Genomic DNA, 27233 nt, shown 5'->3' with positions numbered 1-27233 from the left:
GGAGTGACGGACGGTGAGGAAGAGGTGCCGGATGCTGAGGAAGAGATGCCGGGACTGACGGATGTTGAGGAAAAGATGCCGAGAGTGACAGATGCTGAGGGAAAGATGCCGGGAGTGACGGATGGTGAGGAAAAGATGCCGGGAGTGACGGATGGTGAGGAAAAGATGCCGGGAGTTCCGGATGCTGAGGAAAAGATGCCTGGCGTGGCGGATGCTGAGGAAAAGATGCCGGGAGTGCCGGACGCTGAGGAAAAGATGCCTGGAGTGATGGCTGCTGAGGAAAAGATGCCTGGAGTGACGGATGCTGAGGAAAAGATTCCCGGAGTGACGGATGGTGAGGGAAAGATGCCGGGAGTGAGGAATGGTGAGGAAAAGATGCCGGGAGTTCCTTGTGTGGCGGATGCTGAAGAAAAGATGCCGGGAGTGACGGATGTTGAGGAAAAGATGCCTGGAGTGACGGACAGTGAGGAAAAGATGCCGGAAGTGCCGGATGCTGAGGAAGAGATGCCGGGAGTGCCGGATGTTGAGGAAAAGATGCCTGGAGTGACCGATGTTGAGGAAAAGATGCCTGGGTTGACGGATGCTGAGGAAAAGATGCCTGGCATGAAGGATGGTGAGGAAAAGATGCCGGGAGTGACGGATGGTGAGGGAAAGATGCCGGGAGTGATGGATACTGAGGAAAAGATACCTGGCATGACGGACGGTGAGGAACAGATGCCGGGAGTTCCGGATGCTGAGGAAAAGTTGCCGGGCGTGGCAGATGCTGAAGAAGAGATGCCGGGAGTTCCGGATGCTGAGGGAAAGATGCCTGGCGTGACGGATGTTGAGGAAAAGATGCCTGGCGTGACGGATGTTGAGGAAAAGATGCCTGGCGTGACGGATGTTGAGGAAAAGATGCCTGGCGTGACGGATGTTGAGGAAAAGATGCCTGGCGTGGCGGATGCTGAAGAAAAGATGTCGGGAGTGACGGATGCTGAGGAACAGATGCCGGGAGTGACGGAAGGTGAGGAACAGATGCCTGGAGTGACGGACGCTGAGGAACAGATGCCTGGAGTGACCGATGCTGAGGAAAAGATGCCTGGAGTGACCGATGCTGAGGAAAAGATGCCTGGAGTGACCGATGCTGAGGAAAAGATGCCTGGAGTGACCGATGCTGAGGAAGAGATGCCGGGAGTGACGGACGTTGAGGAAAAGATTCCTGGAGTGACGGATACTGAGGAGCAGATGCTGGGAGTTCCGGATGGTGAGGGAAAGATGCCGGGAGTGACGGAAGGTGAGGAAAAGATGCCGGGAGTGATGGACTGTGAGGAACAAATGCCGGGATTCTGGATGTTGAGGAAAATATGCCTGGCCTGACGGATGCTGAGGAAAAGATGCCGGGAGCGACGGATGGTAAGGGAAAGATGCCGGGAGTGACCGCGGCTGAGGATAAGATGCCGGGAGTGACTGATGCTGAGGGAAAGATGCCTGGCATGACGGATGCTGAGGAAAAGATGCCGGGAGCGACGGATGGCAAGGGAAAGATGCCGGGAGTGACGGAGGCTGAGGATAAGATGCCGGGAGTGACGGATGCTGAGGGAAAGATGCCGGGAGTCCCGGACGCTGAGGAAGAGATGCCGGGAGTGCCGTACGCTGATGAAGAGATGCCGGGAGTGCCGTACGCTGAGGACGAGATGCCGGGAGTGCCGTACGCTGAGAAAGATGCCGGGAGTGCCGGACGCTGAGTAAAAGATGCCGGGAGTTCCGGATGCTGAGGAAAAGATGCCTGGCGTGGCGGACGCTGAGGAAAAGATGCCGGGAGTGCCGGACGCTGAGGAAAAGATGCCGGGAGTGACGGATGGTGAGGAAAAGATGCCGCGAGTGACGGATGCTGAGGAAAAGATGCCTGGAGTGACCGATGGTGAGGAAAAGATGCTGGGAGTGAAGTTATGGTGAGGAAAAGGTGCCGGGAGTGACGGACGGTGAGGAAAAGATGCCGTGAGTGCTGGATGCTGAGGATAAGATGCCGGGAGTGACGGATGCTGAGGGAAAGATGCCTGGCATGACGGATGCTGAGGAAAAGATGCCGGGAGCGACGGATGGGAAGGGAAAGATGCCGGGAGTTACGGAGGCTGAGGATAAGATGCCGGGAGTGACGGATGCTGAGGGAAAGATGCCGGGAGTCCCGGACGCTGAGGAAGAGATGCCGGGAGTGCGGTACGCTGAGAAAGAGATGCCGGGAGTGCCGGACGCTGAGGAAAAGATGCCGGGAGTTCCGTATGCTGAGGAAAAGATGCCTGGCGTGGCGGATGCTGAGGAAAAGATGCCGGGAGTGCCGGACGCTGAGGAAAAGATGCCGGGAGTGCCGGACGCTGAGGAAAAGATGCCGGGAGTGCCGGACGCTGAGGAAAAGATGCCGGGAGTGCCGGACGCTGAGGAAAAGATGCCGGGAGTGCCGGACGCTGAGGAAAAGATGCCGGGAGTGCCGGACGCTGAGGAAAAGATGCCGGGAGTGCCGGACGCTGAGGAAAAGATGCCGGGAGTGCCGGACGCTGAGGAAAAGATGCCTGGCGTTGCGGATGCTGAGGAAAAGATGTCGGGAGTGATGGATGCTTAGGTGCAGATGCCGGGAGTGACGGAAGGTGAGGAAGAGATGCCTGGAGTGACGGACGCTGAGGCACAGATGCCGGGAGTGACGGATGCTGAGGAAAAGATGCCGGGAGTGACGGATGCTGAGGAAAATATGCCGGGAGTGACGGATGCTGAGGAAAATATGCCGGGAGTGACGGATGCTGAGGAAAAGATGCCTGGCGTGACGGATGCTGAGGAAAAGATGCCTGGAGTGACGGATCCTGAGGAAAAGATTCCGGGAGTGACGGGTGCTGAGGAAAAGATGTCGGGAGTGCTGGATGCTGAGGAAAAGATGTCGGGAGTGATGGATGCTGAGGAACAGATGCCGGGAGTGACGGACGCTGAGGAAAAGATGCTGGGAGTGACGGATGTTGAGGAACGGATGCCGGGAGTGCCGGATGCTGAGGAAGGGATGCCGGGAGTGCCGGATGCTGAGGAAGGGATGCCGGGAGTGCCGGATGCTGAGGAAGAGATGCCTGGAGTGCCGGATGCTGAGGAAGAGATGCCGGGACTGACCGATGTTGAGGAACAGATGTTGGGAGTGACGGATGCTGAGGAAAAGATGCCGGGAGTTCCGGATGCTGAGGAAAAGATGTCTGGCGTGACGGATGCTGAGGAAAAGATGCCTGGAGTGACGGCTGCTGAAGAAACGATGCCGGGAGTGACGGAAGGTGAGGGAAAGATGCCGGGAGTGACGGATGGTGAGGGAAAGATGCCGGGAGTGACGGATGGTGAGGAAAAGATGCCGGGAGTGACGGATGCTGAAGAAACGATGCCGGGAGTGACGGATGGTGAGGGAAAGATGCCTGGCGTGACGGATGCTGAGGAAAAGATGCCGGGAGTGACGGACTGTGAGGAAAAGATGCCAGGAGTGCCAGATGCTGAGGAAGAGATGCGTGGACTGACGGTCATTCTTTACTGAAATTGAGATGTGTGTGTTGGCGCATGTTGGTGTCCGATGCACCCACACGTTTTTGTTTGATATGGATTACATGTGCATGGGTGTGAGCTCTTGTGAGACTCAAGGAAATAACTGTTACTTCTTTAAATATACTGTATTTTGAAATCATGCCTTTCCCTCTTGCCATGAAGATATATTTCCCTTGGAACTTGTCAATTTATGCATGAAAGTTATTTCTCACCTGCACCTTGCTTCAGCAGTTCTGCCGCTGAGTTTGATGAAGATTTGTCTGATGGATCTACAAAAAGAGGAGTGGTGGGAAAAGCAAAATTATATCCTGAAGGGACCTTGAAGCAATTGTGCCCTCTTTTTCAAAATAATATTTGAGCTAAAGTTGTGTAAATCGTCTTCCAAATATTTTGGTCTCAGATTTTTAGCTCACCTGGACTTTAGTCCAATAAGCTTATGCGATCGAACAGTGTCCATAGGTGAGTGAGTGAGTGAGTCAGTCAGTCAGTCCATAAACACTTCAATCATTATTGATGAAACTTGGCCACAAGCTTCATATCTGATGCCGAACGAAGGTGTATTGACCACATCAAAATCTGTGCTCAGTCAGGGAATCTATGGGGGTGGGGGAGTGGGTTTGACCCCCCCCAAAATAGGTATTTGCTCTTTTCTCCGAAATGACACACGATTTCGATAAAACTTGACCACAACCTTCATCACCCATGATGTACTAAAGTTTGTTCATGGCATTATAAAAAAAAAATCAGGGTCTGGGTGGGCTGCAGGGGGTTTGAGCCACCCAAAATATGTACTTGCTTTCTTCTCCAAAACTCCGCACACAAATTCAACTAGAGGGGGAGCACTCGGTAGAGTGCAAAACCTCCGCCGCCAATACTGCTGGGTCACTTAAGTGAACCTGATATCTTATTCATTGTCGGTCAAAACGGATCAGACTCTACTGAACTAGGATTAAATAAACTAAACAAGATCGACGCGCATGTAGAAATGCCAAAAAATAAAATCGAAATTTTTTTGAAAAAAAGGTGCAAAATTTCTGGTTTTTTTATCGAACAAATTTTTTTTGGGGGGGGGGGGTTGGAAATCACTTAAAACATGTCGAAATGCAAAAAAAAAAATTCAAATGTTTTTCAAATAAAATTGAAATTTTTTTGAAAAAAGTTGCAAAATTTTCTGTTTTTTTTTCTCCAACAAATTTATTTATTTTTGGTTGGAAATCACTAAAAACATGTAGAAATGCAAAAACAAAAATTCAAATATTTTTTTCAAAATGGCCTCCATAGCGGCCATATTAGACTTTGGACCAAGTCCAAAATCTAATGGCATGATTCTTGGACCATAACTAATCCCCCCACTAAGTTTCATCGAAATCCGTCGAGGAGTTTTTCCGTAATACTGTTCACAAACAAACAGACAGGGGTGAAAACAGTAACCTCCGTCCATCTTCGATGGCGGTGATTAATGAAACTTGACCACAACTTTCATCACCCATGATGTACGAAAATTTGTTCACAGCATTTAAAAATGAGGGTCTAAGTGGATCTGCAGGGGGTTTGAGTGACTGTTGCTCCTGATCCAGGTGAGCCTCGGGACAGACGGTTCAATTTTTCTTTCTTTTCTCAATAATGGCATGGTGTTTTCTTGCAATCCGCACGTACATTTGTGTGAAACGATGGAAAAATGACGTCGTTGTTAGTTTACACTTCATAGCTGAAGACGGTTCTTCACACATAAACTATGAACACCTGTGTGCATGAATTTGTTTATATGTAGGAGGTGCTGCTCACACAGCAATCACACTCTGATATAGCAAGTAGTGTAAGCTGGTCTCAAGAGATATTAGAGAAAACTAGACCACTTGCTAACCAGAGTTGAGTGCAAGAATTTGTAAGTTGCTCAGAGTGCCAGCGATAGCTCGCCTCCTCTTGGTGAAAGACACCGTGGGATATTTAACATCCCCGAGCTAATTCTAGCAGATGAGACATCTCACTTAATGTCCATCCGAAGGATGGCACAATCTGTGACATAACCTGGCATTCAAAGCACCGGTCTGGTATTACACTATATTACACTGGTATTACACTAAAATACTATATATTTATTTAACATTATAAAGTTTCAAACAACTTCACCCTTTCAAAAATTCAAAAGGTCCTACTTTTTCAAAATAAGAAATATACCATCAGATGGGGAATCCCCCGCCATTGAAAAATAATTGAAATCAGATAAGCGTTTTTCCATTTATTACAAAAAGCTTTTTCAAGATGGCTGCCCCAGTCGGCCATCTTGGATCTGGCCATGCCCAAAATCAATCGGGTTCTTCTTTTTCAGGTGGTACATGTGTGACCCAAATTTCAAATCGATATGGCGAACAGTTTGAGTTATCGCACTCACAGCTATAAATGTTGACGCCCAGCCAGCCGGACGGACGGACGACGGACGGACCGCCCCAGTCGGCCATCTTGGATCCGGCCACACCCAAAGTCAATAGGGTTCTTCCTTTTCAGGTGGTACATGTGTGACCCAAATTTCAAATCGATATGGCGAACAGTTTATGAGTTATCGCACTCACAGCTATAAATGTTGACGCCCAGCCAGCCGGATGAACGGACGACCCGGGTGACAACAATATCGCCCTTCCGCCATGCGGCAGGGGATAAAAACAATCGAAAATGGCCAAAAAAATCTTTAGTACCCTTGATGCCACACAACATGCAGTATTGGAAATGATAATGAAAAAAAGAGGAAAAACTGTATAAAAGGTAAATAACGCGTGATGGAATCACGTTGAGTGTGGAAAATGAAATACTCCATTGTATAGTCATGTGTGTTGATGTAGTACACTGTGGTTGGTTGTCATGCAAGCAATCAGAAAGTACTTCACCTGCAGTGGGAATATAAAAGTACAAGTGGTGATATCAATGTGCTGAATGAATGAATTTGTGGTGAAGACTACATTCTCCACCATAAAAAAAAAACTGAACATGCTGAACAGATAATGCAATTGTTGAAGGTCTATTCCAGCGTTCATTTCAAGTACAAGTACTTTTTGACACGAGGGATGTGCAGAACACCTGATTGGAATTACGTCACGTAATTGCCTCATGCAATAATCATTCAGCATGTGCAACTCATGCACCCTTAGGTTTTTACAGGTTACATGAGGCATTCCAATGAAAATGAAAGTCTCTCTGAGACATGGATCATCAAAAACAAAACAAAATGCTGATTACATTCTTTAACAATCCATCACAATGACACGTTTATCAGAAAATGAGGGGAATGAAATCTTTAGACATGTTAAAGCAGGGTCTTCCATGAGCCATGTTGCAAGGTTCTTTAACATGAGGAGAGGAACTGTTTATGACCTCAAAATATGTTATGGATCAACAAGAGATATGCCAAGAAGTGGACGTCCCAGGATAACAACTCCCACTCGGGACCAATATATTCGGATGATCCATCTAAGCAATTCTTGTAAACTCCCCGATTACTGCAAACACACTTCCTGGATCATGCGGAATAAGTGTCAATGTCTTGCATCTCCGTGATGCAGTGATCTATGCTCAGCATCCAAGACTTTGCAAGTACATCAGTGTATGTTCTGTACATGATAGACATGATCCAGTCGAAATCTTGTGAATGATCTTACTGAAAATACTGGTGTTATTTTCCTCAATAACAGTCAGGTACCCATTAGCACGAGGTAATCTCAATGGGTGTTTAGCTGCTCAAAAACCTTTCCTGAGGAGAGTTGATCAAACAAAAATGGTGAAATGGCAGAAGATATGAAACTGGGATGACCAATCCTGGAATAAGCTTCTGTTTACAGATGGTTTGCACTGTTTGGCAATAAAATTAGCATTAAACCGATGTTACACTAATTGCCAACAAGTTAAGACAGGTTAATGATCCATCATGCTATTCCTACAAGAACACATCTCGTTCGTTGGCAATTCATCTTCCAACATGACAATGACCCCAAGGATAGTTATTGTTGTAAAAAAACGATCTGAAGTGTAAAGAGGCTGCTTGAACACTTACACAGATGTCTTGGCCTGCAAAAAATCGTGATATGAACATCGTTGAGGCTACAAGGGATACTGAGAAATGGATACTGAGAAATTCAAATCGTAACCAAACACCTTGGATTAATTGTGGAAAATGTGAGATGTATTTGGAAAAACAATCCACAGTCAAGCAATGATAAACTCCAGAAGGGGATCATGAAAACAAGATGTCATGTTCTGTATAAAGTAGTGGGCTCATATACGAAATGCGAATGCACTGTACAATGTATTCCTTTTGTGTTCATATACACGACATGGCCAAAAGTATGTGGACACCTCTTCTAATGAGTGGATTCGGCTATTTCAGCCACAACCATTGCTGACAGGTGTACAAAATCAAGCACACAACCATGCAATCTCCATAGACAAACATTGGCAGTAGAATGGGCTGTACTGAAGAGCTCAGTGACTTTCAATGTTGCACAGTCATAGGATGCCACCTTTCCAACAAAACAATTCATCAAATTTCTGCCTTGCTCGTGCTGGCCCGGTAAACTGTAAATGCTGTTATGGTGAAGTGGAAACATCTGGTAGCAACAACAGCTCAGCCGCGAAATGGGAGGCCACACAAGCTCACAGAATGGGAGCGCTGAGTGCTGAAGCTTGTAGTGCGGAAAAATTCTCTGTCGTCGGTTGCAACACTCAATACCGAGTTCCAAACTGCCTCTGGAAGCAATGTCAGCACAAACGCTGTTCGTCAAGCGCTTCATGAAATGGGTTTCCATGGCCGAGCAGCCGTACACAATCCTAAGATCACCATGCACAATGCCAAGCGTCGGCTGGAGTGATGTAAAGCTCACCGCCATTGGACTCTGGAGCAGTGGAAACACAATCTCTGGAGTGATGAATTACGCTTCACCATCTGGCAGCCGGAAGGACGAATCTGGGTTTGGTGGATGCCAGGAGAACACTACCTGCTCGAATGCAGAGTGGCAACGGAAGTTTGGTGGAGGAGGAATAATGGTCTGGGGCTGTTTATCATGGTTTGGGCTGGGCCCCTTAGTTTCAGTGAAGGGAAATCTTAATGCTGCAGCATACAATGCTCCATAGGATAGTGGTGTGACAGGATGCGGGATAAGTGTCAAGGGATGCGGGATAAGTGATGTGTCATCTTAATCAACTTTATAGATGAGTCTGTGCTTCCAACTTTGTGGCAACAGTTTGGGGAAGGCCCTTTCCTGTTTCAGCATGACAATGCCCCCATGCACAAAGCGAGGTCCACACAGAAATGGTTTGGCGAGATTGGTGTGGAAGAACTTGACTGGCCTGCACAGAGCCCTGAACTCAACCCCATCGAACACCTTTGGGGTGAATTAGAACGGCAACTGAGAGAGAGACCGAATCGCCCAATATCAGTGCCAGACCTCACTAATGCTCTTGTGGCTGAATGGAAGCAAATCCCCGCAGCAATGTTCCGACATCGAGTGGAAAGCTTTCCCAGAAGATTGGAGGCTGTTATAGCAGCAAAAGGGGGGAGGGGGAGGGGGGAGGGCAACTCCATATTAATGCCCATGATTTTGGAATGAGATGTTGGACGAGCAGGTGTCCACATTCTATTGGCCATGTCGTGCATCTTGTAAAAAGGTATTGTGGACATATTATATAGATATCTCGATTTCAATTCGTCAGTATTTTTTGTATATCCTGTGTGTTTCCATAATCATTTCCAATACTGTATATGGTACTTGTAATAAGTATTTGGACAGAGTCATCAGTCATGCAGGGGTATGTACAAACATACCATCAATTATTAATATATTTGTTGTGACCAGTTTCTTTCAACTTTAATGTCACTTTTGAGTTCCTTCTCACAATTTCATTTAATATCTCTCATTTTAATCGGCTTTATATTTTTGCCCTTCAAACCTTGAAAATTTTCACACACTTGCTGTGTCAGACCAATACTTGCCACTTTCAGGAATGACCAGCTTGCAAGGTAACGCCAGAGGAACAGTCGAATGCTGGTACACCAAAGCACACAGGCTTCCTGCAGGAGATTTAAAATGCTGTTACATAAATTAATTATTTTCAGTTTGCATATCTGTGACCTTTACACTGTATTCACATACATTATATCTGTGAGCTTTCCATCTTCCAGATATCTAAATGCATTGTTCTTCCAGATATCTAAATCATGTCTCCCCTCCTCTCCCACTTCCCACGATCTGGATTTTTACTTCCACCAACATGACAAATGATAGCAAGGAACAATGCATTGTTGAGTGTTATCAGACTATTCTGCAATTCCTCCAAATAAGCATAGGATCTAACATACTTATGACTGTACTCCAGTAGTAATACAGCAGAGGGCACTATAGGTCCAGATGCAGGACAAGGGAATCTTACCAAACACTGGTTCGTTGGGACATCCTTTGAGCCGCACACCCATGTTCGTGGATTCAATAAGGAAATGTCGGACGAGCTCATTGGAGGAGGGATCACCTTAAAATAAACATTTTTGAGAAAGTTGACATTTAAAATACCCACTTTACAATGGAGTATTGAAAAATACATGTATTTGGCAAAGACAATGTAACTTGCTACCATTTCCTGGTATAATGGGCATTTGCTAATGCAGGTCCTGCAGCAGGACAACTTGCGTTGCACACACTTACGCCTTCGTGTCAGTTGTCTGGCTAAAGAGCGGCACAGCAAAAACCAATCGCTCACGCTACTCACTGAATTTATACATCCTCGTGAGTTTTTCATTATTAAATTCAGAAAGTTTAAAAATGCATTGAAAGCCATTTGGATGATATGCTTCAATGACTTAATCTTCAGAAGTTTTACATAGTGTCTCAAAACTTGGCTACCAAAGACGACATCAAACTCATGGAAGCAATGGAATCAATTTCCGAGATTTCTTTGAAATGGAAAACTCATTTTGGAGACTACATAAACAGTTACAGAAAATATATGTATAACACCACCTTCCCCTTTCACTTACCATGATAATCATCGTACGTTTCAATTCTCTCCCTGGCCTACCTTTTCTTACGTCTCTTCTGTATGCAAATGAAATATGTAGATGACCCTTTGTGCAAGTCGTGTGATTATACAAATCACAAAACAATTTTTTTTTTATTGCACTTGTATCAATTTTTTTCGATTGAAATCCTTCCTTTTCTCCAGCAGCATCACCTCAGATCACCAATTTGGATTCAGATCATGTCATTCTACCTTGGACACGTTGCGTCTCCTCACTCAATAACGGATAGAGGCCCTTATTGTCAGACATGAGATCAGAGCTGTCTCTCTGCACATATCTCGTGTGTTTGATACAGTCTGGCATCCTGCCATGCTCTCCAAATGATCGGCCTGTGGCATCCAAGGCCAACTGCACACATGGCTTACCGACTTCCCCCGGCCCAGTCCTTTACCTGATGTTCATCAATGAAAAAAGTCTCTGGAAAATCCCCATATCTATTTGCTAAATGACTCCACCTTCTGCCATGACATCCCTCATCCTTCAGACAAGCAACCTCTTCCCTCTCTTCAGACCTTGACAAAATCACAACCTGGTCAAACATTTGGAATATGTCTCTGTCTCTGTCTCTTTCTCTTTCAGGACTGTCTGGCAAACCCACATTCTACTTTCTTAACAATCTTCTTGAGGAAGTTCAGTCATTCAAACTCCTGGGTCTCACTATCAGCCATGATCTTGCTTGGGCAAGCCACATTTCAAAATTGGCCTCCAAAGTCAGCTGCTGACTGGGCATCCTTCATTGTGTGAAGTTCTTGGCACACCTGAAGTCCTATCCACCTCCAAGGTATTCATCCAAAGCTTGATGGAGTACTGCTCTCCCCTCTGGGCTGGATCTCCTGTCTCTCACCTTGCTCAGCTTGACGCCATTGAAACCAAGGCCTTGAAGATCATTTGAATCTCCCACACTGAAGCCAAGACTATGCACCTACTGTATCACTTTGCCATCACAGACAGGTCGGTGGTCTCTGAGTCTTCTACCACCTCCTTTCTGGTCTTGCCTCCTCTGTACATTGTCCCACTCAGGTTCCTGCAGGGTGCACATGGTCCACCACAGTACCCTTCTGGTAAAACTCCCAAAATCTGAGATCACTGCTCACCTCTACTCATTTGTTCCTCTTTTTCCTGCCTGTGGAACCAACTTCCACATTCTCTTTAATCTCATTCTTCCCTCCATGTCTTCAAGACAGCTGTTCACCACAATCTCAGATCAGATCATCTCCAATCCAAAACTATGATATTTTCTCTGCTTGTTAACAACCCCTACCCCCCCTCCCCTCTCAAGTCCTCCTCCTCCAAATTTCCAGTTTTTCCTTCCTGAGAGTTTACTTCTGTATCAATCATGTTCACCCAGTGCATCCTCTCCTGCCTCCCCCCTACCACCTACAATTGTTTGTCCAAGTCTCACTCTATTGTGTCGTTCAATTCTGCTGCTGTTAGTGCCCCCCCCCTCCCCATCTGTACAGTTCCCTTTGTTCTGTTGTGTCCTGATCCATTCAGTGTTCTAGCTCTTCTACAAGCCTCGACTCTATATTCAAAGGAAAAACATATTTGAATGCACAAAGTGAATGAGTCTTGCAGCCCGAATGTGTTGAGTAAGATAAGTTACATTTGTTTTCCACATTGGATAAGATACATTTGAAAACCACAAAGTACCAAACACTGGAATGCCGATGCTGACTGCTTGCTTTTACCAAGCTGACATCAGATTCTAATAATACATGTTCCCTTGGTACACTCTCAAGGAATTTCAATGCAGGAGGAGGCCATTATGCCCATCAAAGCCTTCACTAGTATTGTTAACTTGGTTGGTTGTCCGTGCTCTATCTTTTTTAAATACTGAGTGGCAAGCAAGGGAGCAGCACGTACCATTTTTAAAGTCTTTGGCATGACTCGGACGGGGTTCAAACCACCGACCCTCCCAGACTCAGAGCAGATTCTCTAACCATTACACCACCGAGTCTGATGAATGGGTGTGGGAAAACAAAATGCTTCGTGTGCCAATCGTCAACAGTGCAGGAAATATGTGCATAGACCTAGGAATTTGAGATAGGTAAAGTAAGCAAAGATGGCTCAACACCATATGGTGTTAATAAAAGAAACATGCGGCAAAGATCTGTACATGTCTTATTCACCTTTTTTCCCCTGCGCTATTGCTGAGCTTGGAGGGCTGGCCACTTTCATCGCCAGGCCATAGGCTCCGCGGAAGGAAGAGCTGACACGGATGACAAATGCCCCCGGCTCTCGATCCTTCAGCATATTGATTGCTTGAGGGAGACAGCAATTGTAGTAATATTAGTCCTGACCTGGTTAATCCTTACTATAATTCATGGAATGGTGTTTGTGTGTTTGTCACGCTACTCCTTCTACAGTTCTGGGCCAATTACATACAGACTTGCTACATAGGATCAGTGTGACCCCAGTTGATGTATAGGAGTATTTTTTTAATCTCTGCCAGTGGTCTTTTAGGAGGGGGGGGGCTGAGGGAGGACCCAAATTATCTATGTAAATGTGTATCGTGTAGCAATGCTCCAGGTGGGAGAGGGTACTACAACTCCAGCATTCGCGTCCCCACATTTTCCAATCCATTGAGGAGTTTTGAATTGAAAGCAGTAGTTATGTTTTTGCTTGATATATCAGTTGCTAATACACTGCCAAAATAAACGCGTGTCAGAAGAACGTGTTGAGGTGATGCCTCGGTCGACCCACATGAGTATGTCGCTTAATTACGTGCTGTTTCAACTGAGTTGGACAGTGAGCACATCCATTAATTACGTATTATTGGACCTTGACTCTGTCTATTAATTACGTTTATTAATTACGGACTATTCGAACAAACCTTTTGAGCCCTTGCACTTTTTAGACTCATTAGACCCTTTTGAATGCGCACCACACAAACATCCATTGTGTCTTCTTGTAATATACAGACTAAACTTTTTTCAGCAAGTACTGCACAATCTCCACACACCGAGAGGGTGGTTATTCTACTGGTTTGAAGATAATTTGCATATTGGGTCACTGAATTGGTTCTTCAATCTTAATCTAGAAGCATATTGTGTTGAGGTCAAAGGATCAAAGGTCAACTTTGCAAAAAGTCATCCATTTTCATCCAATTGACTTGAAATTTGAACAAGGTTTACATATTGGGTCAATGAAGGCTATTGTTTGAGGACAAAAGATGAAAAATAAAACAAATGACCTGGGTTATGGGCATGAAGCAAAAACATAACTACTGCTTTCAATTCAAAACTCCTCACTGGACTGGAAAATGTGGGGACAGGAATACTGGACTTGCAATACCCTCTCCCACATGGAGCATTGCTACACGATACACATTTACATAGATCATTTGCGTGGAACATGATCACCCATTGGGTGGGTACTCTGCAAGTTATATGCAACCCATCTACTTCAGGTGCCTCAGTATTACACCCAGTTCCAAGATATATCTACACAACTACCTATCTTTCACAAATAAGTTGTAATTGTCATCAGTCATAAAATAAGGGTTTTGGTTTTTTAATGTTGTGCTCATAAACATTAGAGAAGGGAATATACTGCACATGAAAGTTTGCTTGAAACAAAAAAGTCAGACTACTTTTCTGTATAGAAGTTGATGGATCATAAAATATAAGATGGATGATGGAAGGTTACAATACTAGCGATGGAGTAGAATGCAAGTAGTCATATGAAGCACTGATAGACAAAGTTAATGAGAGGAGAAAAGAGCATGAGGTGAGAGCGTGGGAAAATCGTCAACCACCACCTTGAATAAGTAGAGAGAACTGGGATTGGATTGGCCCAGGGATGGGTGCGAAGAAGATAGCATGTACTTATTTTTAAATTCAGGTGTTGTTCAATGTAATTTCTCCAAAACTAAAATTATAACTTCACTTACGATAAGGAGGGTTATATTATCATGCAAGTGTAGACAGCCCAATTTGCATTTCTTCTCATGTGCTCCCTCTTTGCTCATTTTCTTTCTTGTGGGCAATTCCAAAGTAGATGAACTGTATTATCTAGTGAAGTACTCATCTTTACAGATAGGTCAATTCCCACATAATTACGTACAGGTTGATTCCCCCAAAATTATGAACGGCTAATTCTCCCCAGAATTACGGACTGGTCAATTTCCCACAGAATTACAGATGAATCAATTCCTTCCAGAATTATGAGTGGGTTAATTCCCCCAGAAATAGTGTACAGTATTATATAGTATGACTTGGAATACCCCTTCCACCTGGAATGGGGATATGCCCCACATATTAAAATAGAGAAAATTGGGGTCCGACCTTGAATCCTTGGGACTATGAATTTTTTATCCTCCACAACCATCCTGCGCAGAACCCAAGTGCAACCAGCAGTTTTCAACCCATTCCATCAAGCGGTTCAGGAGTGAATGAAGTCAAAATACAAATAAACATACAAAAATAGGATGTGCCGAGCACGATACTTGCAAAATCCACCCCCCTCTCCAAAGGTTGCCATGGATGCATCAAATTGTCCATTTCATTACGATTCAAATTCACAATCTTAATCAAAGTTCAGGTCACTCGGATGAAAATTGATTATTTTTCAGATTGAAATTGATAATAGAAGTTTGAACTTGAGTAGACCTTTGATCTTTTGACCTCAAAAATAGTTGCTTTCCCAATTCCGTGATGGACTTTGCAAATCCTGTTCAACTTTCATGTCAATTGGATGAAAATTGTCAATTTTTCAAATAAAATTTGATGATTTTAGAAATTTGATCTTGAGTTGACCTCTGACCTTTTGACCTCAAAAATAGTTGCTTTCCAAATTCCGCGATGGACTTTGCAAATCCTGTTCAACTTTCATGTCAATTGGATGAAAATTGTCAATTTTTCAAATAAAATTTGATGATTTTAGAAATTTGACCTTGAGTTGACCTTTGACCTTTTGACCTCAAAAATAGTTGCTTTCCCAATTCAGTGATGGACCTTGCAAATCCTGTTCAACTTTCAAGTCAATCTGATGAAAAATGTCAATTTTTCAAATAAAATTTGATGATTTTAGAGAAGTTTGACCTTTGACCCTTTGACCTCAAAAATAGTTGGTTTCCAAATTCAGTGATGCAATATGCAAATCTTGTTCAAATTTCAAGTCAATCGGATGAAAAATGATGGTTTCAGAAATTTAACCTCAAGATGACCTTTGACCTCAAAGTCAATAGGCTTCTCAGTTGAGACGACCTCGACAACTTGGTAAAGTTTCATGACGATCGGTTTAGAATTGTGATCTGTAAGTGAGATTCCGATGAGAATCGTTCTACAGAATAACCATGAAAAAAATCTGTTTTTTCGTCATGACATCATCAAATGACGTCATAGCGTCAAACTTTTGACAGATCTGGAAAGCACTTATCAAGCGCTTTCATATGAGGTATTACTCGATATGGTATCTAAGATTTCAAAATTTGACCTTGGGGTCAAAAACTTTCGACCTCCAGCGCAAACCATGAAGGTCAAGGCCGATCGCCACCAAAAATTAATCAGCTGAGCACCAGGCCATGAACTATATTCCCATGAAGTTTGAAGACAATTCGATCAAAATTACTCAAAAAATAAGGGTTTCGTCGACTCCCCTGATTTGCGACAAAGTGACCTTGACCTTGATAATTTTATGCGCTGAAAGGGACCTCTCTAGGACTCTGATATGCAAAGTTACAAAAATTTCCAATGATAACTGTGCTCTGCAGAGTGATCGATACGTGATTACAGACAAACAAAAAATAAAAAAACATACAAGCTGACCAACATATCTTGCAAAAACTTTGTTTTGGCAAGATAACAAACATACAGACAAGCCAGTAAGCGACATGGGTGGTCGCTACATAATTGCATACTAGTCATACAGTTTTTGACGGATCGGGCTGAAAATCTTTGACAAAGAGGTTGATTATAGTAGGCATAAAAGCCTGGAAGCCGATTTTTGATTTTCGAAAAAAATTAATTTTTTAGGATTGTTCAAAAACTTCGAAGTCCCGTTGCTATGCAACGGTGGTGTCCATAGCAACGGTGCTCAAAAGCATTGAACGAGATCGTGGTATGAACCTACCAGTCAAGTTTCATCAAAATCGGTTGACTCCTCTGGCTTCCAGAGCTGTCCATTATATACATACAGACAGATGGAAAACTTGAGAATAACAGTAGTTGAGCGACCACCCAACAATAACAAAAGCGACTCACCAATATACAGTACTTGAAAAATCTTCAATTTTGCAAGGAACAAGAAAGATGTGCAAAGCACGATACATGCAAAATCCAAATAAAAAATAGTTGCCATGGAAACAGCAATTTGGCAATTTCGAAAATTTCACCTATCAGGTGTTTTATATGATTGAATGTTATACATGACAAAGTTAGGTGATATATTTTCAAACCACGGCCTAATTTTACATGTTTCGGATGGTCTTGACCTTGACCTTTGACTAATTTTGACAAAATTTTATGCACATGTACTACATATACAGTAGATACAAATAAGCTGTGCAAGTTTCAATCTTACGTCCTGAAAAAAGTCCCATGTGATTATAATTGGGTGAAAATGTTGTCATGGAAACTGTTGACATATCAAAATGTCTGAATCGATGTTTCGCTTTTTGTTGAATATTCAGTGACCCAATACGCAAATTCTGTTCAAATTTAAAGTCAATCAGATGAAAATTGACGATTTTATATGACAATGATGTTTCACCTTTTGTCCTCAAACATTAGCCTTCATTGACCCAATATGTAAACCTTGTTCAAATTTCAAGTCAACTGGATGAAAATGAATGACTTTGCAGAGTTGACCTTTTATCCTTTGACCTAAAACAATATGCTTCAAGATTGAGATTTAAGAACCAATTCAGTGACCCAATATGCAAATTATCTTCAAACCAGTGGAATAAGCACCCTCTGGGTGTGTGGAGATTGTGCAGCACTTGCTGAAAAAAGTTTTTGGCTGTATATTGCAATTGCAAGAGGACACAATGGATGTTTGTGTGGTGTGCATTTAAAAGGGTCTAATGTGTCTAAAAAGTGTAAGGGTTCAAAAGATTTGTTCCAATAGTCTGTAATTAATAAACGTAATTAATAGACAGAGTCAAGGTCCAATAATAATAGGGAATTAATGGATGTGCTCATTGTCCAACTCAGTTGAAACAGCACGTAATTAAGAGACATACTCATGTGGGTCGACCGAGGCATCACCTCAACAAGACTACCATCGCACACCTTTGTTTTTCAGTTCATGTATATGTATGTATGTATGTATGTATGTATGTATGTATACATACATACTGTATATTTCAATCGGATGAAACTCGCCAGTGACCTTTGTCCTTCTGACCTATTGGCCTCAAAAGCAATACTTCAGGTTTGTGCCTACCTCTACCAGGTAAATATCGGAGTAAAATTATGACCTGTATGCAATTGACATACAGACAGAATAACAGATCAGACCAACCAATAAATATACTTACGGATCTACGATTTTGCAATAAACAAACGAACAAACAATCCCACAACCAGACACCTCTCAAATTATTGTGTGATGATTTTATTTGAGATTGTTTTATTATCTCCGCCACCAAAGGTGAAGGGGGTTATGTTTTCAACCCCTCTCTGTCTGTCTGTTTGTTTCTTGCAAAATCGAAGATTTTTCAAGTATATTGGTCAGTCGATTTTGTTATTCTGTCTGTTTGTTTGTCTGTCTGTCTTTTCGTCGCTTACAGGTTACAATTTTAAACCTATCTTCACCAAACTTCACCACATGGTAGAGTTTGTCATAAGGAAGAAGCCAATGTTTTTTTTTTGTTTGTTTTTTTTAGCTCAAAAGTTAAATAAACTAATGTCACCCGCAGGGTGACCCGTATCTTGCCAAAAGGTGACCACGTGTGACTTCTTTAAGGTCACACTGAGGTGAACAGAGCTGCTATCTACCAGGAGCGACTCCTTGAGGAATATCTGCCTACGAGAGATTCCGATGAGAATCGTTCTACAGAGTAACCATGAAAAATATGTGTTTGCCTCATAACGTCACCAAATAACGTCATAATGTCTCAAGCTTGACATATCTAGAAAGCACTCATTGAGGTGTTCAATTCGAGGTACGACACGATATGGTTCCTAAAACTTGAAAATTTGACCTTGGGGTCAAATATGTTTGACCTCAGGCGCTAACCATGAAGGTCAAGGCCAATCGCCACCAAAAACTAATCAGCTGAGCGCCAGACCATATACTACATTCCCATAAAGTTTGGAGATGATTCGATTAAAATTACTCAAAAAATAAGGGTTTCGTCGACTCCCCTGATTTGCGACAAAGTGACCTTGACCTTTGACCGTGACCTTCAAAATTTTATGCGATGAAAGGGACCTCTATAGGCCTCTGATATGCGAAGTTACAAAAATTTCCAATGATAACTGTGCTCTGCAGAGTGATTTATACGTGATTACAGACAAAAAAAAAACATATGAAGGTCAAGGCCAATCGCCACCAAAAATTAATCAGCTGAGCGCCAGACCATGAACTATATTCCCATGAAGTTTGAAGACGATCCGATCAAAATTACTCAAAAAATAAGGGTTTCGTCGACTCCCCCTGATTTGTGACAAAGTGACCTTGACCTTTGACCTTGACCTTCAAAATTTTGTGCGCTGAAAGCGACCTCTATAGGCCTCTGATATGCGAAGTTACAAAAATTTCCAATGATAACTGTGCTCTGCAGAATTTTTTATACGTGATTACAGACAAAAAAAAACAAACAAAAAAAAATATATACAAGCTGACTAACATATCTTGCAAAAACTTCGTTTTGGCAAGATTAAAAAAAAAATAGGCCATAGGTCAACAACCTAGGTGGGATTTCTAAAATCCTCAATTTTCATCTGATTGACTTGAAATTTGAAGAGGATTTATATTTCAGGTCACTGAATTCACCTGGACAATTATTTTTCAGGTCAACATCGACCAAAAGGTCAACATCGGCTCAAGATCAACAACTAAGGTGGAATTTCTAAAATCCTCAATTTTCATATGATTGACTTGAAATTTGAGAGGATATATATTTCAAGTTGCTGAATTCAACCACCAATTATTTTGGAGGTCCACATTGGCCAAAAGGTCAACATTGGCCAAATTTCTAAAACTATCAATTTTCATCCGATTCACTTGAAATTTAAAGAGGTTGTCCACATTTGGTCATGGAATTCACCAACTAATTATTTTTGAGGTCAAATTTGTTTAATGGATTTTGCAAGTGTTGTGCTCTGCACGACGTCATCTTCTTGTTTGTCTGTTTGCAGGATATCACAAAAAGTTATGGACAGATCCAGATGAAATTTAGCGTGCAGGTTGGGTGTGTGACAGGGACGAACTGATTAGATTTTGGTGAAGATACGGATCCGTCTCCTGCAAAATTTTAAAGTGATTCTTCACCATTGAGAGATGGGGCCAAAAACGATTATATAGCTTGATGTTTCAAAAATGTGCAGAACAAATTACATTTAAAGCCTTCTTCTCTGAGTCCTATGCATACAATACAGACAATCGAATCAACAGTGTCTGTCAACAGTTACTGCTGCAGTTTCAAGGCTATCTCACACAGTTTCCAATAGGCCAAAGGGGATATATTGGGATGTTGAGCTGAACGATGATTAGTGTGAAGAAGGGTAACGTGTAACACTGAAGAGTTGCACCTTCTTCTCTTGAGATATCTGGCTTGTACCAGAAATTGCTTGTAGCCTGCACAAACTTTGCATGAGATTCCAAGCTCGTGTCGATACCTGCACACAACACAATCATGTTTTTTTGGTTAAAATTCATTGTATAATACAACATACCGACAACTCTTCGTTTGGTTACTACTTTTCATCATCATTTCTATCGCTCATCCATATATATATATATATATATATATATATATATATATATATATATATATATATATATATATATATATATATATATATATATATATATATATATATATATATACCATGTATGCAAACATATTGACAGGAAACTGTTGTGCAGTTTGGAAGTGACAGCCTTCTTTAAGTTCTCAACTCTCCAAAATAATTAGAAGTGAAATGAAGCAAAATTAATTGATTGAGATCAAGAAATAGCTATTGTGCTGGAACAAGAAAATAATTGCAAATTATGACAAAAAAGGGAAAGGAAAAGGAATATTGCAGATTATGGGATTAAAGGAACATAAAATCCTGATTCTGCAACCAGACCAGATGGCATCAGCTCATATGTCCTGAAAATTTGCAATGCTTCTCTTGCACATCCTCTTTCTGCTCTTTTCACCCTATCACCTTCACTTGGTCATCTTCCATTTGCTTGGAAATTAGCCAACAATACTGCGTTACATAAAAAGGTGCAAAAACCGATACATTACAAATGCTGATTTTCGAACCTATATGCCATACGTACATGTACATTATTGCTCATATCTCAGAAACTATTGGAATGCCCATCACAAAATTTACGTGGAAGCTTCTTGACATCATAAGGTACCTCTGGGATGAATTTGAGGAAATTTTAAGGATACATTTTTTGGGGATTCACGATTGAATTCACGATCACGATTGGGGATTCACGATTCACGATTTGTGGTTGGAGGTAGGAAAATGTTGCCCAGACAAATTCATAGGGCATGAAAATACCTTTAAAATGACACCAAAACCAGCTCTCGAGGTGTTTTACTTTTTGGAGATATGGCCATTTGAATTCGCGACGTCGTGCTAATTAGTCCAAAGTTCGTTAGTCTGTATCTCACTAATTACGAGGCTGTTAGCAAAAATATTTGAGCTCTTGCTGTTTTTCATGGGTCCCAATTGGTTCCCAAAGTTTTACAAAAATCTGAGAGATGACGGCAGATTCTTTGATGATTTGACATGGAATGACCCTATAGGGGTACAGCATCAGTGGAATAGTTGCCCCCCAACAAAATTGTAGCTACCTGGCAGCCAAGCTGCCATACGCAAGAAGAAGATGACATGGAACAGGCCGCAATGATTTCTCAATGATAAAAATTTTTCCACTCTCCTCACTCGTATTATCGAATACATGTTCATAACAGCTATGAATTGCTGGGTATATTGCAATGCTTATAAACATCCAGAGATGTCAGTGTTCGTGGCTTTATTTCATTTTGGCACATGACATAACCTTGAGAATGTCTTACACTAAGCCAAATTACAAAATTTCAGATCCAGAATTTAACTGAGCAGCAGGTCTGACTGCTTAAAAAAAAGTGTTCATTTGTCCAATTCGGACATATTTAATATCATCATATCTACGAATCTCTGGATACATTGCAATGCTGATAAATGCCCAGAGACGCCAGCGCTCGTGGCTTTATTTCATTTTTGCACATGCCATAACCTTGAGAATCTCTTAAACTAAGCCGAATTAGAAAATTTAAGCTCCAGAATTGAACTTAGCAGCAGTAGCGACTGCTACAAAAAGTGTTCTTGTCCAATTCAGACATATTTGACATTTTGGCCATCTCCTGGAGGTGTGTGTATAATATGACGGTTCAGTGGTTGCTAATCGCTTACCAAGCGAGCTGGTCCTTATCAATCATTTAATTGTAGTGCTTGCTTGAGTGCTTGTGCCACATGCCGATTATCCTACAGTCAATAGCAGTGCACTTTGTGTCCTGATCGGGATGCAGTCAGCAGTTGCGACAACGTAGAGGTACATGCAATTATAAATTGGTTATTTTATATGACTCGGTGTGCTTTACAAAGGTTAGATGTTTCTCTTTGTGAGTTTCAAAGCAAAATACATTTGATAACACCAGATTTCTGAGTGCTTGCCGTAATAAAATGTTTTCTAAATTACTGAATGAAATTTTTTCCACCTGCCACATGAAGATTGGCAGCACATCTCCTTGGCAGCACATCTTGAAATATCTGGAATGCAACGTTGTGTTTTTTTTTAATCTATTCATTGCAATTTGCCCCAAAACAAAGGTAAAAGTGACTCAAGGTTTGGGGTTGTGTACAGTACGTACTGCAGTCGGTAATCACACTGATTCCAATCAACCAATTACAGAAAAACTGCTGATATTGGCCAAGTACTGTATACATATATATATATATATATATATATATATATATATATATATATAAATATATATATATATAAATATATATTAGTGGACATCTCTCTGGCTATTATCAGTGAACCACCTCACCGCAGTCGAGTCTGGCATTTCACTCAAGCCGACTGGCGGGGTCTCCAAGGAGCCATCAAACTTATAGACTAGTCTCCTATCACTACTTTCTCCAACATCAACTCATCCTGGGAATTCTTTCAAAGAAACTTGCTCTCCCTCATGCACATCTTTATCCCCTCTCGTCTTCAGTTGTCCTACCCTTCCTCCCGCCCTTGGTTTACTGAAGCTTGTGGTGAGGCAGTTGTCCTAAAACAACTTGCCTTTGCCTCATGGAAAGCAAACCCAACTGAGGGTAATCTCAGTTCCTTCCATAAAGCTCGGAAGAAGTGTGTGTCTACCCTCAGGAGAGCCAGAAAACAACATCTTTCTGAGCTCAAGTCTGAACTTTGAAACCTCTCTCCCTCCTCAAAATCCTGGTGGCATCTAATCAAATCTGTATCTGGTGTATGTTCCCCCTCCAACCCCTCCCTTACCTTAAATGGCCGCACTGCTGATACCGCACGTGAAAAGGCTGAATGCCTAAACTCCGTGTTTGCATCTAAATCTTGTGTCCGACACCCATCCATTTCTGTCCCCACCTTACCCAGTCGCACCCAACTGTCCCTGGACTCTGTGTCCTTTCCTCCTGACAAGGTGGAGAGCTTGCTGTCAACCTCGACTCAGATTCTGCAACCGGTCCAGACGGCATCATCCCACGTGTCCTCAAAGCCTGCTCTTCTGCTCTTGCTCACCCTCTCTCTGTTCTATTCACCCTCTCATTTTCTCAAGGTCATCTGCTATCTGCTTGGAAATCTGCAAACATCACTGTCCTGCATTAAAAAGGTGCAAAAACAGATCCATGCAACGACAGACAAATCAGACTTCTCCCAATAATAAGCAAGGTTATGGAATCCATCATTGCTTCAGACATTAAATCCTTCCTCTTCTCCAATGGCTCGATTTCCGATCATCAATTTAGTTTCAGACCAGGTCACTCGACTCTGGATATGCTGCTTCTGCTCTCCCAACAATGGATGGAGGTCCTCAATGCCAGACAGGAAATCCGAGCCGTATCCCTGGACTTATCACGTGCTTTTGACACGGTCTGACACCCTGCACTGCTCACCAAACTTTCTTCCCATGGTATTCAAGGCCATCTCCACTCATGGCTCGCAGACTTCCTCTCCTGTCGCAGTCAACGTGCGGCCCTAAATGGAGTTTTTTCATCCCCCCTTCCTGTCCAGGCTGGAGTTCCCCAAGGTAGCGTTCTGGGCTCTGTTCTTTTTCTGGTTTTCATCAATGATCTCTCGGACTCTCTGGAAAATCCTCTATATCTCTTTGCTGATGACTCCACCCTCTGCCGTACCATCCGTCATCCCTCAGATCGGCAAGCAGCAGCTTCTTCGCTCACTGCAGATCTGGATAAAATCACAAACTGGTCCAACACGTGGAACATGTCTTTCAATCCGGACAAATCTCACACTCTCACTATGTCTCTCCAAAAGGACCATTTAGGAGACCCCCCCATCCACTTTCTCAACAATCCTCTGGAAGAAGTCCTTTCTTTCAAGCTTCTGGGTCTCACCATCTGCCATGACCTTTCCTGGGAAAGCTACATTTCAAACCTCGCCTCCAAAGCCAGTCGCTGACTGGGAATCCTCCATCGTGCAAAGTCCTTCCTTGGCCCACCTGAGCTCCTGACCACTTACAAAGCTTTCGTCCACAGCCTGATGGAGTACTGCTCTCCCCTCTGGGCTGGTACTCCTGCCTCCCACCTTTCTCGGCTTCACGCTGTGGAAACCAAGGCATTTCGGATCATTGGCATCTCCCGCAATGAGGCTCAGTCTTTGGGCCTCTCACTCTCCCAACGCAGGCTGGTCGGTGGTCTTTCTGTCTTCTGCTGTCTCCTCTCCAGCCTCGCCCCCTCCCCTGCTCTTTCTGCGATTTGTCCCCACCACATTTCCGCAGGGCGTTCAAGGTCCGCCAACAACCCCCTTCTGGTAAGTCTACCAAAATCACGAATCACTGCTCACACCTTCACTCTTTCATTCCTCTTTTTCCCTGCGTTTGGAATAAACTCCCTCACTCTATTCAATCCCATCCTTCCTCCAGGCCTTCAAAACAGCTGTTCACCACCACCTCTTATCATCCCCCATCCAAATCCTCAATCTTTTCTGCCCCCGATAATCCACCCAAGCCTACCTCCTTCAAATTCCCTGCTTTCCTTCCTGAAAGTCCCTGTAATGTCCATCTTGTATTCCCCATGTTCCCCGTCCCATCCCTCTCCCTTCCACAGATCTCCTAATGTCTCTGTTCTGCACTGTTTTGTCCTTCCCACTCCCTCCCCTTTTGTCTCATGCCCCCCTTGCTGTGCGTTGTGTGTTATCTCTCACACGATCCTTGACAATGTATACAAAAAAAAAATCTGTTGTGTGTGTGTGTTTGTATGTATGTGTGTTTGTTGTTTATAAAGCATAACATATTCTCTCTGATAACTCCCCTACACTCACCCCTCTCTCTTTGTCCCATCCTCGATCTACCCCCTCCCAATACAATGCAGCACCCTCCTCCCACACACCTCCACCCCCCCACCTCCCTCTCTCTTTCCCTCACCCCTTTCTCTGTACGTATCCGGATGGTGGTTATGTCTGGGCGGTGTTTGTCTCAAAACGTGTCCCGACCGTATTTATTTCTGGATGTGTCTGGACGGGAGTTGTCTCCTGATGTGTCCGGGCAGTGTTTGTTTCCAGACAGCTTGGTTCCGGACGTGTCCGGGCAGTGTTTATGTCTGGACAGGAGTTTGTCTCCGGACGGTTTGGCTCCGGACGTGTCTGGGCAGTGTTTTTCTCCAAACGATGTTTGTCTCCGGACGGTATTTGTAGTATGACCAGTAGAAAATGGATTTTAGACATTATTTTGTTTCCATCTTCACTGGTATTCAATGCAGAATTATTTTGATGAGACAGTATGAATCGTAATCAACGCTCCACCACACGTCTGCTTTCCCTTCCTCTCGCATCACGCTGCCTTCCCTTTCCCCAACCCTCCTCAATTCATTCACTCATTCTCATTCTCATTCTCTCTCTCCCTCTCTCACCCTCTTTCACCCTCTCTATCTCTATCTCTCCCACCCCCTCTCTTTCTCCCCTATTAAAATACCCATCAGCAAAGCGACGGGTGGTATTTGCTAGAATACATATACAGTATGATGTTCTTCTTTCGGCTGCTTCCGTTAGGGGTCGTCACAGCGGATCATCCATTATGATCTGCATACTGATTTGGCATAGGTTTTACGCCGGATGTCTTTCCAGACGCAACCCTGCTTGCCTCTTACGACACAGGGATAAGGATTGGGTTTCGCCATGGTTTCGGGCTGCCCTACACCCTCTCATCGCGCGGCCCAGCGCAGAGCTCCCATCCTCAAGCGATCGACCAACCCAAGCCTCCGAATAGCCGGATTACAGGCGCACGCCACTACGCCCGGTATCGCTAGAATACATATATATATATATATATATATATATACATACATATATATATATATATATACATATATATATATATATATATATATATATATATATATATATATACATACATATATATATATATACATATATATATATATATATGTACATACATATATATATACATATATATATATATACATACATATATATATATATATACATATATATATATACATAGATATATATATACATATACATATATATATATACATATATATATATATATATATATATATATATATATATACATATATACATATATAAGGCTTTCCATGAGATGTTGAAACATTGCTGTGGGGATTTGCTTCCATTCAGACAAAAGAGCACAAGTGAGGTCGGGCACTGATTTTGGGCGATTCGGTCTGGCTCACAGTGGGCATTCCAATTCATCCCAAAGGTGTTCAAAGGGGTTGAGGTCAAGGCTCTCTGCAGGCCAGTCAAGTTCTTCCAGAACGAACTCAACACGGCCATTTCAATATGGACCTCGCATTGTGCATGGGGGCAATGTCATGCTGAAACAGAAAATGGCCTTCTCCAAACTGCTGCCACAAAGTTTGAAGCACACAATCATCTGGAAATGTCATTGTATGTTGTCGCTTTAAGATTTCCCTTCACTGGAACGAAGGGGCCGAGCCCAAACCATGAAAAATATCCCCAGACCATTATTCCTCCTCCACCAAACATTATAGTTAGCACTATGCTTTGGGGCAGGTAGCGTTCTCCTGGCATCCACCAACCCCATATTAGTTCGTCGGACTGCCAGATGGTGAAGCATGATTCATCACTCCAGAGAACGTGTTTCCACTGCTCCAGTGTTCAATGGCAGTGAGTTTTACACCACTCCAGCTGACGCTTGGCATTGCACATGGTGATCTTAGGCTTGTGTGTGGCTGCTCGGCCATGGAAACCCATTTCATGAAGCTCTCGACGAACA

At 43.1% G+C, this 27233-nt stretch overlaps 1 protein-coding gene and 1 pseudogene across 7 annotated transcripts in view; one reads left to right on the top strand and one right to left on the bottom strand.

The window, feature by feature from the left end:
• Positions 1-27233, bottom strand: part of LOC147030766 (tensin-1-like) — a 434197-nt gene that overhangs the window by 57149 nt on the left and 349815 nt on the right. For all 7 annotated transcript variants that reach the window (XM_085875172.1, XM_085875169.1, XM_085875171.1 and 4 more), the window contains 5 exons: positions 20296-20382; positions 12727-12858; positions 9955-10050; positions 9518-9595; positions 3753-3809 (listed from right to left, as the gene is read on the bottom strand). In XM_085875172.1, coding sequence (XP_085731298.1) covers positions 3753-3809; positions 9518-9595; positions 9955-10050; positions 12727-12858; positions 20296-20382 — 450 coding nt within the window. The remainder of the gene's footprint in view (positions 1-3752; positions 3810-9517; positions 9596-9954; positions 10051-12726; positions 12859-20295; positions 20383-27233) is intronic.
• On the top strand, positions 376-4608 carry LOC147030768 (uncharacterized; annotated as a pseudogene).

The sequence above is a fragment of the Eptatretus burgeri genome, chromosome 3, assembly GCF_056783735.1.
Source record: "Eptatretus burgeri isolate ZD-2024b chromosome 3, Ebu_testis_v1, whole genome shotgun sequence".
In the NCBI taxonomy this organism is placed as follows: domain Eukaryota; kingdom Metazoa; phylum Chordata; class Myxini; order Myxiniformes; family Myxinidae; genus Eptatretus; species Eptatretus burgeri.
This window is presented reverse-complemented; position numbering and strand designations above follow the sequence as displayed.